Source organism: Thermobia domestica, chromosome 5 (assembly GCF_964235325.1).
Source record: "Thermobia domestica chromosome 5, izTheDome1.hap1.1, whole genome shotgun sequence".
NCBI lineage: Eukaryota > Metazoa > Arthropoda > Insecta > Zygentoma > Lepismatidae > Thermobia > Thermobia domestica.
The window spans coordinates 125,157,370-125,171,629 of NC_137458.1; the positions used below are offsets into that span (position 1 = coordinate 125,157,370).

The window sequence follows — 14,260 nt, forward strand, 5'->3', positions numbered from 1 at the left end:
CAAATGTAATTTGTGGTATAATATAGGAAGTTGATGGAGACATAGTCCAAGCGGATAAAATGCATATAAAGTTATCAATGGAAGCACATTACCAGATTCTATGAATTGAAGGGCGTATCCCACATTTACAACTTTGTGAAAGAGCGAGAGAGAAACAGTTAAAGTAACTGAGAGGCAACAATGCATAATTCTACAAAGTTTAGACAGCAAACTAGATAAGGTTTGGCATATCCCATAATAAGAAAATTTAAATCAAAGATGATAGATTCAGGTTTCATATAATGCATGGAAAAACAATTTCTGTTAAGGAGTGGGATAGGTCCTTCAAGAGGCTCTTAAATTCTTGTTTCGTTCCATAATCTGTATAAATTTAACAATACTCTGTCTATTATCAAAGTAAATGCGATAAATTTAAAAGAAATTATTAAAATTTGAAGTTTAAAATGTTTAGCTTTTCATCATCTAGTTATCTATTTCGATATTTGTGTTTTCAACTTCAGTAACAGATACAAAAATACATTCATGTGCTAAAACAATTAATTTTATTTTCAACTTCGTCTATATTTCTTGCGTTATATAACATATTGAAGTTAAATTATATTTTTCTGTTCCTTCTATTTGCTTTTAACAGAATCGATAACTTTTATTCATGGTCAAGTATAGCAGTTATCTCAATTTAATACGTCTTCACAATATAAATTTTATTTAAAGAAAAACAACATTTAATTTATGTAGAGAGAAAAATGAATAAATAACTGATATATATCGATATATAAATAACTTAAATATTTAAGATACAGATTTAGTATGACTTGAAAGTTGTGTTTAAGCTGAAAATTAATGTTACGAACAGGTTCTTCAAGATGAAATGAAAGCACGCCGTCCAAAGTCCGAGCAGCTATGCGAGGCAGGTAGGCAGTTGATTGGGGATAAACATCCAATGAGCCCAGAAATCAAAGCTCGAATCGATAGTCTCCAACATAATTGGCAACTGTTAGAAGAATTGGCAGCTCTTCGTAAAAAGCAGCTGGAAGATGCAGCAGAAGCTTACCAGGTATTATAGTATGTTTAATATATTGTTTGTTAACTATAGTTGAGGAATCAAAACCACAAGTTACACATAATGGAGAAAGAAATATCGTGTATCGTAGGTTCTTTTGAAACAGCCAAAATTTGAAACTAGTAAATGAAAAGCTCAGTAATATTCTATGTGAATAAACCTACGCTTCCATCATCTTTAGTTTAAAGTTTTGTAACTAATTATATTGTTGGTGAGGTTCATTATAAATTTATGTCAGTTGTTAACGATATTCTGAACAAAGTTACACACAATCATTACGAATTAAAGTCGGATTTAATCATTAAAGAACTTCAAATAAATTACATGGGACTGTTTAATAAGTATTGTTCACTTTATTGCTTAATAAATCTTATCAGTTTATCTGATATTCGTTAAGTAATCAAATTGTTTTAATTGCTTTGATTCAACACTACAAAACACGTAAATATAAAAATAATGAGACTTCTGTAAATAACTATTGACCTGGCATGGCCAATTGTCGAAGTTTCAGTTCCTTACGCACACACAATTCGAATAAAAAATGTACTTATGATAATTAATGATATACTTTTTATATAGAGAGAAGATGGATATATAGTTGTTATATTAGTCGTACTTAATTCAATATCCGAATAGCTAATGCTTGACGAGACCTATACTAGTGTTACTGTTTACTTGTAGTATTTTTAAGGCATAAAGTTATTATTAAAGTTCTTGTTATTCGTTCTATTAAAGTTCTTCGTTATTAAATTTTTTGTGTGTCGCAGGTGCAGATTGAACTTTTTGCTATCTTTTGCTTTGTAGTTCTATACTGATGCCAATGAAGCAGAGTCGTGGTTAAATGAAAAGATGGCTCTCGTGGCGTCATCTGATTACGGAGAAGATGAGCCAAGCGCTCAGGCTCTTCTACAACGACATCGCGACCTGCAGGGAGAGATCAATGCTTATAAAGGGGATATTCAGAGCCTTAACGTTCAAGCCGAAAAGCTTATTAAGGCCGGCATATCATCTCTAGAGGTTTGTACCTTTCCATTCTTGTTGATATATCTACTATCACGATATAATGGTAGTGAGGCACTTCAAAGTAGTTCTGCTGTACTTATTTTAAGGATGTTTGCCCAATATATATCACGTGATCACGTGATTAGATTCCACTATGATTTCCAACCAAACGCTTCACAGATACTTCCCTTCTTTAATTTTTGTTTCCCTCCTTGTTTTTCCTTTCTCTGTCAAATGAATTGTTCAACAAAATCGCTTATAGTTTAGGTTCTTCCGTATTGCATGAAACTTTTTATTTTCAGGCAGGTAATTTATTATTTTCTGATTATCATTTTTCTAGAAAATACTTTTGGAAAACACCATATAGGGTTACAAATACAGAAATAAAGCATTATATTGATTCGGAGTTGGATTGTCAGATTTCTAACATAAGTTTAAGTAATCCTAATAAAACTTTCTTTTTTTTTTCTTTTTCTTTTTTTGTAAAGTTTAACAAAAGTAATATAAAAAAATGTGTGTATTTCCTTATGTATTTGACTCTCAGAAAGAAAGGAGGTTTAGTGGTATTTCTGGTCACTTTCAACTACTCCGATTAGAGCCTTGTTACTTAAAAAAAGTTATATATTGTAACACTCACGTATATTTCAGATTTAGTGTTATCATCATCATCATCACTTTGTCTGTAATTTGTACAATTTGGATCAACATTAAGTCTATTTCTAGTATCTGTCCATATAAGTTTTCATTTTTGAAAGTATTGTCAGTTCATCATTGCAATTGAATATGGAAAAAAATAAGAGGCTATTATTTTGTAGATTTTGAAGTAGTAGGAGAACATCCCTTAAATCTAATGTAAGTGACTTTCGCCTCTGAGACAATATTTCCAAAACTAAACATTATTCTTCATAGAATTAATCCATGGTAAGATCCTGTTTTTAACAGGTATTACTTTTAAAGCACAAAAAGACGACGAAACGCGTCAGGCTTACTTACATAGGACATCAATTTTGCTCTTTCAGAACCTGATGGTCTGACTAAAAGTCGGACTTCCGGCAGCCTAATACAAAGATATTTATAGTAGTTTATAATATATTGTAAACCGAGAGAGAAAAAGAGAACGGACTGAAGTGCAGAAAAATAACACAACACTTTCGGATGTGGTCCCTTACAAATGAGAGTAAATAGTGTGTGAAAATGCTTTCTTTTAGGTCTATGAACTGCCGAACGTTCGAAAACTAAGTTTTTATGTCCTTAGCTTTGACACATCTCTGACCTGTCTGAAATGATATGATAAACTATACTAAAACTAGTAGCAGTTCTGTCGAAACATCCATGGGCGCGAACCGTTCCATACTTACGACGAATATTCGAGGAAGTTTAGTAATTGCTGGAAATATTTTTAACACTCAATCCTCCTTCCCAAATGCTTTGTGAAAGTATGATAGCTATACAAATATAGATAATTAGATGAATATTGTACTAATTTATCTTAATTTCTTAAACCACTTGAATTAGGTTCCATAGTTTTCAACCTAGGATGTGTCAGAGAAGAATTTTTCGACAGCTTATAGCTCAGAAAAGACGTTTCTTCATCCATGGTTGATTAGAATTGTTTTATTCCACTTTGTATGAATGGAATCATCTCCTGAATTTTGATGGTGTTTTTCCGTGTGTAAAACATACCAGGGAATACGACAATTGTACTCATCTATTTTGTAATGCTTATAAACACTATATTGTACACACATGAAATGTTGTAGAGACTTTTCTTGTTGTTAGAGTCAGTCAGTTGTAGAATAAAGTGATAGTATACTCAAGCGCTAATAATAATTTATCAATCGTTATTAATTTGTTTTTGATTAAGATTCATAGATTATTTTTTTATAACGTGTTTAAAGTTCCTTAAGAAAAGAAAGATTCGTCTATGTTGTATTGTCGTCTTGCTTCATGTGTTGAAAGGTACGAAAATGTTATTTTAGGTACAATTACTTCGTTACAAGATCCGTAACAAAATTTATTAAATATCCTCAAAGATATAAATAAATAAAATTAAAGATTTTGTTTTAGAATAGTATTTTCTTTTTCTTTCTTGTGTTATTCCAAACATCCCAAAGTTTTTGAATATTCAAGTTAAACCCAACAACAGAAATATTCTGGTATACAGCAGTTTTGTGTAAATACTGAGTAAGTACATTAGAAGTCAGTAAATTTTGTTTGTAATATCAAATGATGTAAGTTTTTTTTTCCAAACAATAATAAATAGATTTTCTTACCTTAGTTATCTGCTGCTCCTGACATAATGCAAGAGCTGGAACAACAGGAAGAGTGGGAGTGGGTAAATGAAGTCCGTCTGGTGCCTCAAGAAGTCTGGGAAGAAGAACCTGTTGAAAGGATTCAATATCGTACAGTAGTCGAAGAGCGTCAGATTCCACAAGTCAAATCCTTGTATCCTTTCCAAGGTCAAGGCATGCTCATGGCTAAAGGGGAGGTCAGTATAGTGACATTTATAATCAATAAACAGACACTTATAATACTTCAAGAGTGAAAAAGTGCATGACTGGACCGGGACTCAAACTCATGATCTTCGGCTTACTGTGCCGATGTGTGAAACCACTGCGCTATCCAGTCCGTTCCCGGAACAACCATACATTCTCTCACTCTTTCGGTGCTCTTCCACTCAGATCACATGCCTTGTACTACAACTTAGCTGTTGCGCTGGGATAATCCAGTGTCTATTTTCAGAACGCCACTAACTGTCATATTATGATTCTATTAATAAAAGGAGGAAACAGTCGATTTAAACATTTTTACACACCAAATCCGCTGTAGGTGTGAATTCGGTTGTTTCCTCCTTACATTAATGTAATGATAATACAACCCTTAGCGATTGGACAACATGGACACGGGATTGTCCAAGCACAACAGCTGGGTTGTGGTACAAGCCACGTGGCCTAAGTAAAAGACCACCCACCGAAAGAGGAGAAAGTGTATGGTTGTTTTGGACACGGTACGCCGAAGATCTCGGGTTCAATCACAGTAGTCATGCATTTTTTTATACTTTTGGTGTATTATTGAGTTCACACCTACAGAGGATTTAGTGTGTAAAAATAAGTTTAAATCGATTGTTTCATCCTTTCATTAATATAGACATTTTATATTTCTTCTTTTAGAAAATTTGTTTCTTTAATTTTGCGACGATAAAACATCCGAAGAAAACCGAATTTACAAACATGAAAACATTAAATAGATAGCCTACGTTAAACGTTACTTTCATAATGTTTCTAGGTTACATAAAATACCTGTATATATATAAACCTGCACACTAAATACTATAAGAAAAGAATATTCAGATTTTGAAGTGAGTGGGTTATTTAATTTTATAGTTTTGAACAAATGTAGATTTTTGAATTATAATAATTTTAATGTAATGGTTATTCACATTAACAATTCTTGGAAGTAAATTCTTGATTTGCATTCTTGGTTTCTCGGAAAACAACATATATATTTAATAAAGCTGAATAATTTAAAACTTTTTTTTTTAAAGTATAGGATAGGATTCATTTGAGAGCTTTGAACAACGTGAAATTCAATATATATTTGTAGGTTACAGTAATATTAATATTGAAGTGTAACAATGCGTTTTTTGTTTTTTTGTTTTTTAATAAATACGAGTAATTGCAATTCTTTTTTAATATTTGATATTGACAATAAGTTCAACAATATATAATGCAATTTTTTCTTATTTCTAGGTGATGTTTTTGTTGAACAAAACAAACGATGACTGGTGGAACGTGAAAAAAGCCAACGGTCAGGATGGTTTTGTTCCTGCCAACTACGTGAGGGAGATAGAACCTAAAATTGTTCCTGTCCAAGTAAGAAAAGAAGTGAAAGTGCAAGACAAGCAAAGAGTCAAGAAGACGAAAATGGTAAAGCAAGTTGTTCCAGTCAAGAGACCAAAGATAGCTAAAGCTGCAGGTAAATAGACGTTAATGCAAGTAAGCGGAAACATAACATGTGAGAATAGCGTTCATGATATCTCTTAAACTGATTTTATGGACAATAATATTCAACTGCCATATGTATAATATGTCCAGTTACTTACGATATATGATCTAGTTCCAACAGACAAGGGTTCTCATTCGTAGTCGAGTTGCTAACGCGTATGCGTCCTGTACACGTGATCCCGAAATGCATTCTCGGGTAATGGTTCGGATCCTTATCAGTAGGTTCCGTCTTATTTGGCCTAGGTACTGAGAAAGGACATCAAATTCCAATCAGTCAACCACCCAACAGCCAAGATGCAATAGAGGGGAAAAGGGGGCCCTCAGAGTAAAAGATATTACTGTTACTATCTCCGTATTTCTGTAAGTGATTGTCTGTATCTAGTTTGTACTGTTGCCACGTGTGGTGTGTTGATGACATCTGTTATAGATGTAGCTACGGGGTGCACTAATAAAATTGGTTCTATTTATTTATTTATTTATTTTGTACATTTATTATGCATTGCATTTCGTTCAGTTCACTGAAATTACATTTTATCTCATTTTTAATACACTTAAAACTCAATAAAATGAACAGAGTGAGAAGGCGGGTGGGTTTTAATTACGTTCCATACTAATAAGAAAAGTTTTGCTTTAATTGCCGTTGTGTACACTCGTATGAGAAGTTCTGGCTACGTTTGTGCGTTCATCTAGTGTTCGTTGTGTTCTGTTGATTGAAATCTAGCAGAAAATGGATACTCGAGCTTGTGCAGACCGAGTGTTTAAAACTATATTAACTAGAGTTTCTTCGTAACAAATCTAGAAAGAAACGAAAATCACTGGCGTCTCGGTTTGACGTAATTAGTCAACGCTAGTTTTTTCGTTAAAAATAGATCAGTGTAGAAACTATTTATTTCACTTCAGGCAGAGTGTGAGATGCAAACTCTTTATTTTTACTTACACGAGGGGTTCATTAAAAATTTCCTCTGACCCACTTACTGTTGACTGAAATAAACAAAATTTGGTACAGACATTAGTCCTCTACATATTCATCTCCAATAGCCATGTACTTTTCCCATCGCTGTATTCACTTGCAGAGATCTTGATTGTAGAAGATCGCAGATTGTTTCAGAAGCAATGAATTGACATCAGAATTTTATCATCTTGTAAAAGCCTTCCCTTCAAAAACGATTTCATGGCTGGGAAGAGTGAAAGTCAGACGGTGCAAGGTCAGGAGGATACGGAGGACGGAGAAAGATTTTATACCAGCATATCTTGCTTCTGTCTGAGCAACATATGAGTTTCTAGCTGGAGCGTTAGCTTGAAGGATATAGACACCTTTGGTCCCTATTCCACGTGTTTTGGTTTTGATGGAATCTCGTAATTCCTGCAGCAATGAAGCTTAAATGTCTCTGTAATTGTGACACACTCTCACCAGGAAATTCACCAATACATGCTGGTACCAAGAAACTAAGCATGACCGTGCCCGCTGAGGCTTGGACATGTGTCATCTTTGGAGTTCAGGGTGTCTATCGGTGACAAAAGTCAAGAAAGTCATGAAATCAGAAAACGGTCATGAAAGTTAAGAAAAGGTCACGAAATTAGGTTTTGGATCACGAATTTTTTTTTAATTATTATCTATACAAATATAAGTACAGAGGAAAATTTTGTTCTATAAAACGTCAAACGTTACTACCAAAAATATCTATGGTCAGCTTTAGACGCTACCAAATCGCAAGCAAAGCACGCTTCTAACTCATCCATGAAAATTCGGCCTAATTCGCACCCAAATTCGCTCTTGAGAATGTTACGAAATTTTAAGTTTTGGTAAAGAAGAGGTCACGAAAAAGTCACGAAATTTCATTTTGGAATTTTATTAGACACCCTGGAGTTGATGAGTATGTACTGTACATCTTCATTGTTTTGACTGGACGTTACACTCTGGGTCAAGGATGGATTTATGTTTCATTCTGAGTTATTAGTCTGGGGGGGGGGGGGGGGTCCTGGTTTTCGTGGTACGAATCAAAAGCTTATAGGACCAAGTGACTTGTTCCTGCTTTGGAAAGATGTCATTTGCCGGGGAACCCATCGGCCAGACACCTTATGATATGCAAACGCTTAGATTTCACACTTCTTCTGACATCTTCAGCTAGTTTTCGAATGGTTTCGCGGCAATCCTCCAACGGTAACGCAGTGAGTTCGATGGATAATAGTGTGTCCCACCTCATTTGTACTGACGATGGCCAGGGCTTCACAATGTCATATGATGGAGCTGCTTCTCCTAAGTCTCTTCAGTCTCATGAAATATGTCCTTTGGTATGTGACTTTTCAAGTACAGAAACTTGATCACTGTCCGGGGTTCAGTTGTAACCATCTACACATTTTCTTTTACTTCAATGCCTGTAACATAGAAAGTGTTATAAGTTAAAATATTAAAATTTCAAACTAGGTCAGGGTCTTTAATGAATCTCCCTTGTATAAATGTTCATAATAATTGGGGTATTCAAGCGTTAGAGAATCCGTATATAGAGTTTTACGAAGCAAACAGATCTTTATTTTTTTATCAGATCGTATATTTTTTTTACATATATAAACTCTTAAGGCAGTATAGAATTACGTTACTTTTAAACGTATTATTGTAAATTATTTGTTTTTTTTCTTTTTTTCACTTTATATAGAATTTTTTAAGTCTATTATATAAATTAAGTCTTTACATTGTAAACAATGGGTGTTGTCCTGTAGTGGAATGGGTGACGCGTGTGATTCTAGACTCAATGAGAACATAAAATTTGTGGCATTTCTGTTTGGAGACAATTGGAGATCTACTTGAATTATAAGGTATCGAACTCCGATCTAAAAAACCAAAAGTACCAGCAGTGAGAGCCATACTTTGATCATACATCACCCAACTTAGTTTTCTGACTGTTTGTAGATTTTCGTCGGCTAATGTCAAGGAGTTTACATTAGCCAATACATTGAGTATTACCCATGGTTAAATGTCTCTAAAATATATATATATATATATATATATATATATATAATATTTATTTCGCTTTCTCTACAGATAAACCACCGAAAAAGAAGCTTGCATTAGATGAAAACGAGAATGTGGAGAAGCGTCAGAAGAAAATTAACTCTACTTATGATCAGCTAATACGCTTAGCGCAGGTAAGTTCTTTCTTTCTTGCCTAATGATGGCTCACTTTTTATTATGAAGAGAGACATTTTCTGAATTATATACTCCTTAAACTTAGCTGTACTTATTTGTTAAACTTAGTTGTAGTCAACCAAGAAAGTGTAATCTGTTGAGCTACTTTAGTGGACTTTCAGGCCTGCTGTGTGATCGTTAGTAAATAAAGTATTGTACGAGTTAAAAAAATTTATAAGTTGATAAAAGCTTCATGTTTCTAATGTTGATTAGTAAATTAAGTGAAAGAAGAGAGATTATTTAAAACGGATGCATCTACAAATATATTGTTAATATTTAGGCGTTAAGCAAAGTTATAAAATTAAGTCATTATTTTTAGTTTAACAGGTAATTTTGCTATGCATGGTAAATTTCTATCTGTATTGAAAATCTTGGTAAATAAAAATACTAGCATTAAACTGTATTTATATACGTATTATTTTATTTTCTCAGAACATAAATTCACAAATGCATTTTTAGTATTGCTTGTATCAGTTTTTTTTTCATTGTATTCTATTAGTAATTAAAGAGTATTCTGTTTACCCCAACAAGTATTGGTTTTCCTTTAAAATTAAATTCAGCAAAGTGCATCTAATTATTTAATATACGTATTTTACTTTATTTAATTATTGATGTATTAATGTGCAATTTTTTTGAAAAATGTAATTTAATATATAAATGTTATTTTTAATAATGTGGAATAACTATCATTTGCCCAGAAGTTAATACTTCAATTTAAAAAAATGTTCCCAGATCTTTATCGCGCTGTTTTATTATTAAGTTAATTGTTATTGTTGCCAGTTTGTGATTTTAGTACAAAATTCATGATAAATATGTTAAATAATCTTATATTGAACTATCTACTGTTTAATTTGACTGGAAGTAAATTATTAATACCCGAACTATTTTCAGAAAAGGCACGCCTTCCTGGAGGATGCAATTCATTTGTATGGATTCTATCGTGAATGTGATGACTTCGAAAAATGGATTAAGGACAAAGAACGAATGCTACGAACAGACGATAGCGCTGATAATGTTGAAACTGCCAAACACAAATTCGAAGTAAGTCTTCTCTTGTCTTCTGCACCATTATCGGTGTTTATAAATTAGGTGCATCAGCCATTAGGTCAAGAATGCTAAAAATGTGGTTTTAGTGAATTACTAATATTGAAACTGAAATACTTATAGAGTAGAATGCATAAAAATTTTATAAATGGCGGACGACTCCATTTGCATTTTTGGCCAACTTACAAGGGATATGCCTGAATTGTATTTTAGAGTAATTGAAAGAAAAGAAGTTATATTTCTGTAGAGTCATAGTTGGGTACTAGCAGTAATTAGTTTGTTTTGATTTTCAAAATCACACAATAAATGATGTCTGGAATTCGTTACTAATCGTTTGTAATTTTCTGATGTACTGTACCTCCTCCTACTTTCATCCATAATTTCCTTCTTTTGTGTTTTATTTTACAGTTTCTTTAACTTTTTGGCAATTCATGCAGTTTAACTAAATCATTATTTCTATTTTGCGTCATAATATTGCTTTTTTTAAAAAAAATTGTACTCGTGGTAAGAATTTAGAGAAATAAAAGTGCTAAACATTAATTTGTATTTTTTGTGTGTATTAGTTAATTGTTTTCAGTCCATTAATTAACAAATATATTTCATTATTTCTTGATAGCAATTTCTTACAGACCTGTCCGCTAGTAGTAAACGTGTTGAAGCTCTTGATGCAGCTGTTGAGGAATTCGTTCGGCAAGGTCATAGTCAGCTGGATAAAATCAAAGCACGTCAACATCAAATCCATCAGCTATGGGATCATCTAAACTGGTTGAAAGGACAAAAGGAAAGAAGTTTGGAAGGAGCATCAAGGTATCTATTATTTCAGGATTTGGATTAAACTAAGACTGAGATTAACCTAATCTTGGATTAAACTCGGTTTATATGCTTTATCTGCCCATGAAAGTAGGATTCATTCAAAAAAAAAAAAAAAAAAAAAATCTGTTTCAGAAGATGCAATCGAATATTAACTTTGTCTCTTCGAACTACATTTGTAAATATTACACTGCAGGATATTTAGAACAAAATAAACGTGCTGCAGAGTACACGACAATTTGACTGTGAATTAAGTTTGTTTGCATTTTTTTATTCAGAATTTTTGTTTTAAAGTAAAAGTTATTAAACTAAGTCATGGCAGATAAAACGAACGGTGTAGGTAATCATAAATGAAGAAGAAAAAGAAAAGAAAGAAAAAAAATATCATTGTTTTTGAAAATAAAATGAAGAAAATGCGACGACTGGAAATCGAATCCGGCTCTACAGCGTAGCATAGCGTTTCGTGACCAGCCATATACTCCTCTGCTGAGGTTGGTGCTTGAACATTTAAACCACATGAGGTGCATCACTATTCCTGTAGCGGTTGGACATACCAATGTCTACAGTAATTGAATACCTGAAAGCGTGTGAGAGTTGCCAGAGAAAAGGATTGAGTAAGTAGAGTGGTTACTGCACCGACACGGTAAGCCAGACACCAGGAGTTGACTATCTAGTCGCAGTTTTTTGTCCTTTGAATTTTCATCGAATTCGCACCTGTAGAGGATATGATGTTATGTCAACCATCAGAGGTATTCTCTAATTTAAATACTGAACACAATAGGACTTACTGTTGTCAGGAGAATGGAAATGTGTGTGCTGGACAGAAAGTGGACTGGGTAACGTAGTTGTTACATCATGGTGAACAGAGTTTGATACCTCTCCGGCTGCACTTTTAGACTGAACTTTCATCGAATCCTCACCTTTATAGGCGTGAAGAAAAATGTGTTAATATTTTTAAATCAGTTCAGTATAAATTTTCTAAATAAAAAGTAAAAACAAAAGAGAGATTGATAGTAAGTGTAAATCGATTCAGCTTTCATAAATCAGTTTGCATTTAGTAGTTGTTTACAGATTAAAATTATTGGTTGATTCATGTATCCATCAATAAATGATTTTTTTAAAAGCACTGTATCTATATTAAGTATTTTAATATGTTAAATAAATAGAATTAAGTTGTCGATAGTTTTCGGAGGTCCCCACAATAAAACAATATGTCCGAAGAGCTCATGGTGTACTAATATTGCATAGAGTATTAATTTTATGTTTTCTTCATTATAGTGTTGAGCTTTTCAATCGAACATGTGATGAAGCCAGAGATTGGATGCTGGAGAAGATGACGCAATTAGATACAGATGAACTCGGTCCTGACCTAAAGACTGTACAGGCACTTCAACGTCGCCACCAGAACCTGGAGAGAGAGCTGGCACCCGTCGAAGAGAAAGTCAACAGAGTCAACCTATTAGCAAACTCGTGAGTTTTCTTTGTATACTTTTTTTTTTTCATTCATTCGTAAATCGTGAATAAGTCGTGAATAGTTTTAACTACTCAAAATTCTTAAATCATGCTAACTAGCATATGACGATATCGATATATCGACATATCGCACAGCCCTAGATCTATCTGTGTACAAAATTTAGTAGCTCTAGGTGACTAGGTTTCTGTGCGGATGACATACACATTATTATTATTATTATTATTGTCCGGTTTTAGGCTTGGGAGAAGCAATTTGCCTAATATTTGTAATTATTATGTGATATCGTGTAGGGAGACGATAAAGCACCGAAAAGTATTATTGCCTTGGGTGCAGATAACCTTCGCGGTTGACTGCAGTTTTATGTTTTCTACTTTCTTGTTCTGGTTTCTAGGTTTCACATTTTAGGGTTGTTTTCTGGTATTATTCTAATTATAGTTATTTTTCTATTTTTTTAAATCATGATTTATTATCAAAGTGCATTGCTACATTTTCTGCGAAGCAATAAGTTACCGTAAGAATAATTCAAAACGCCCGCCTATTTCAAATGTGATTCTAATTTATTGTATTGAAGTTAGTGATAAACCAAGCAATATATGAAAATAATATTTTTGTATTCTAAATCATCGGACCAGGGATCGAAACTGTAGGTTGTAAATGTGAGTATTTTAATTAAGTCAAATGAAAAGTTTATGGAAACCTCGTATTTCTTCCTAAAATATTTTTCATAATCTCATTTATTTTTAGGGTAAAATCTTCGTATCCCAATGAAAGAGGAAATGTTAACGCAAGACAGAAGGAAATCCAAGAATTATGGGATAAAGTCAAGGTACGTTAACGAATCCTCTAAATTCTGTTATTATTTATATTATCTCTTTTAATGCTTTTCTTACAAAAATCACCTATGTGCAACTTATATTTAAAAATTTACAGATACTAAAACGAACAAAACATTAAGAAGGAAAATTAATAGGACACATTCTTTTATGTAGGGCTCCGATATTATTCATTGGCGTTAAATTTTGTGAGCGAATGCATATTTAATACTTCCATAATATAAATCGAGAAAAGAACTTCGGTATAAAGGGCGAAGCCGTTAATTTTGATGTAAAAACATTAGTACTTGGCTTATCTCTGCAACTACTTTGGAGATAATTAACATTTCTTGTACAGTATAAAATTTTGCAACTCAATTAAATAGAACGAGCGTAATAGAAATATTTCTTCTATGTTTCTCTCCTAAGATCTATAGTTACAATATCACCAGGACTGTCTCGTTGTAAAGTGTGATTGTGAATTCTATGCATATCATTTGATGTATCATTATATTTTTCATTTATTGATTCTTTAGAAATAACACATTCAGATATTTCTGTTCATTCTTCAATCTTTCTTCTTGTGGACAAATATATTTCGTTCTTCGAAGGACAAAGTATAAATCAAAGTTTTTCGCATTAACTTGTGATATGTATAAACATCTTTCGTATTTTGTTTTTATTCGGATTGTAGGTTTCTCTTTACTTGCCCAAAAGTGAGAATTAAATTCGTATTGTTAATTTCACAGCAGAGAAACTGAAGATAAATTTTCTATTACAGACAAAGGCTATTGAGCGTCGATCAAGATTAGAAGATGCTGTAGGACAACAAATATTTATGAATGGCACTAAAAACTTGGTAAGTTCGTT

The 14,260-nt window shown here is 32.8% G+C and overlaps 1 protein-coding gene across 10 annotated transcripts in view; it reads left to right on the forward strand.

Moving 5' to 3' along the window:
* The window catches only part of kst (spectrin beta chain, non-erythrocytic 5 kst), a 446,615-nt gene that overhangs the window by 341,958 nt on the left and 90,397 nt on the right, over positions 1–14,260 (forward strand). For all 10 annotated transcript variants that reach the window (XM_081759067.1, XM_081759061.1, XM_081759058.1 and 7 more), the window contains exons 14-23: positions 854–1,054; positions 1,865–2,077; positions 4,341–4,550; positions 5,812–6,037; positions 9,107–9,210; positions 10,142–10,291; positions 10,911–11,101; positions 12,383–12,574; positions 13,323–13,404; positions 14,172–14,249. In XM_081759067.1, the coding sequence (XP_081615193.1) occupies positions 854–1,054; positions 1,865–2,077; positions 4,341–4,550; positions 5,812–6,037; positions 9,107–9,210; positions 10,142–10,291; positions 10,911–11,101; positions 12,383–12,574; positions 13,323–13,404; positions 14,172–14,249 (1,647 nt within the window). The remainder of the gene's footprint in view (positions 1–853; positions 1,055–1,864; positions 2,078–4,340; positions 4,551–5,811; positions 6,038–9,106; positions 9,211–10,141; positions 10,292–10,910; positions 11,102–12,382; positions 12,575–13,322; positions 13,405–14,171; positions 14,250–14,260) is intronic.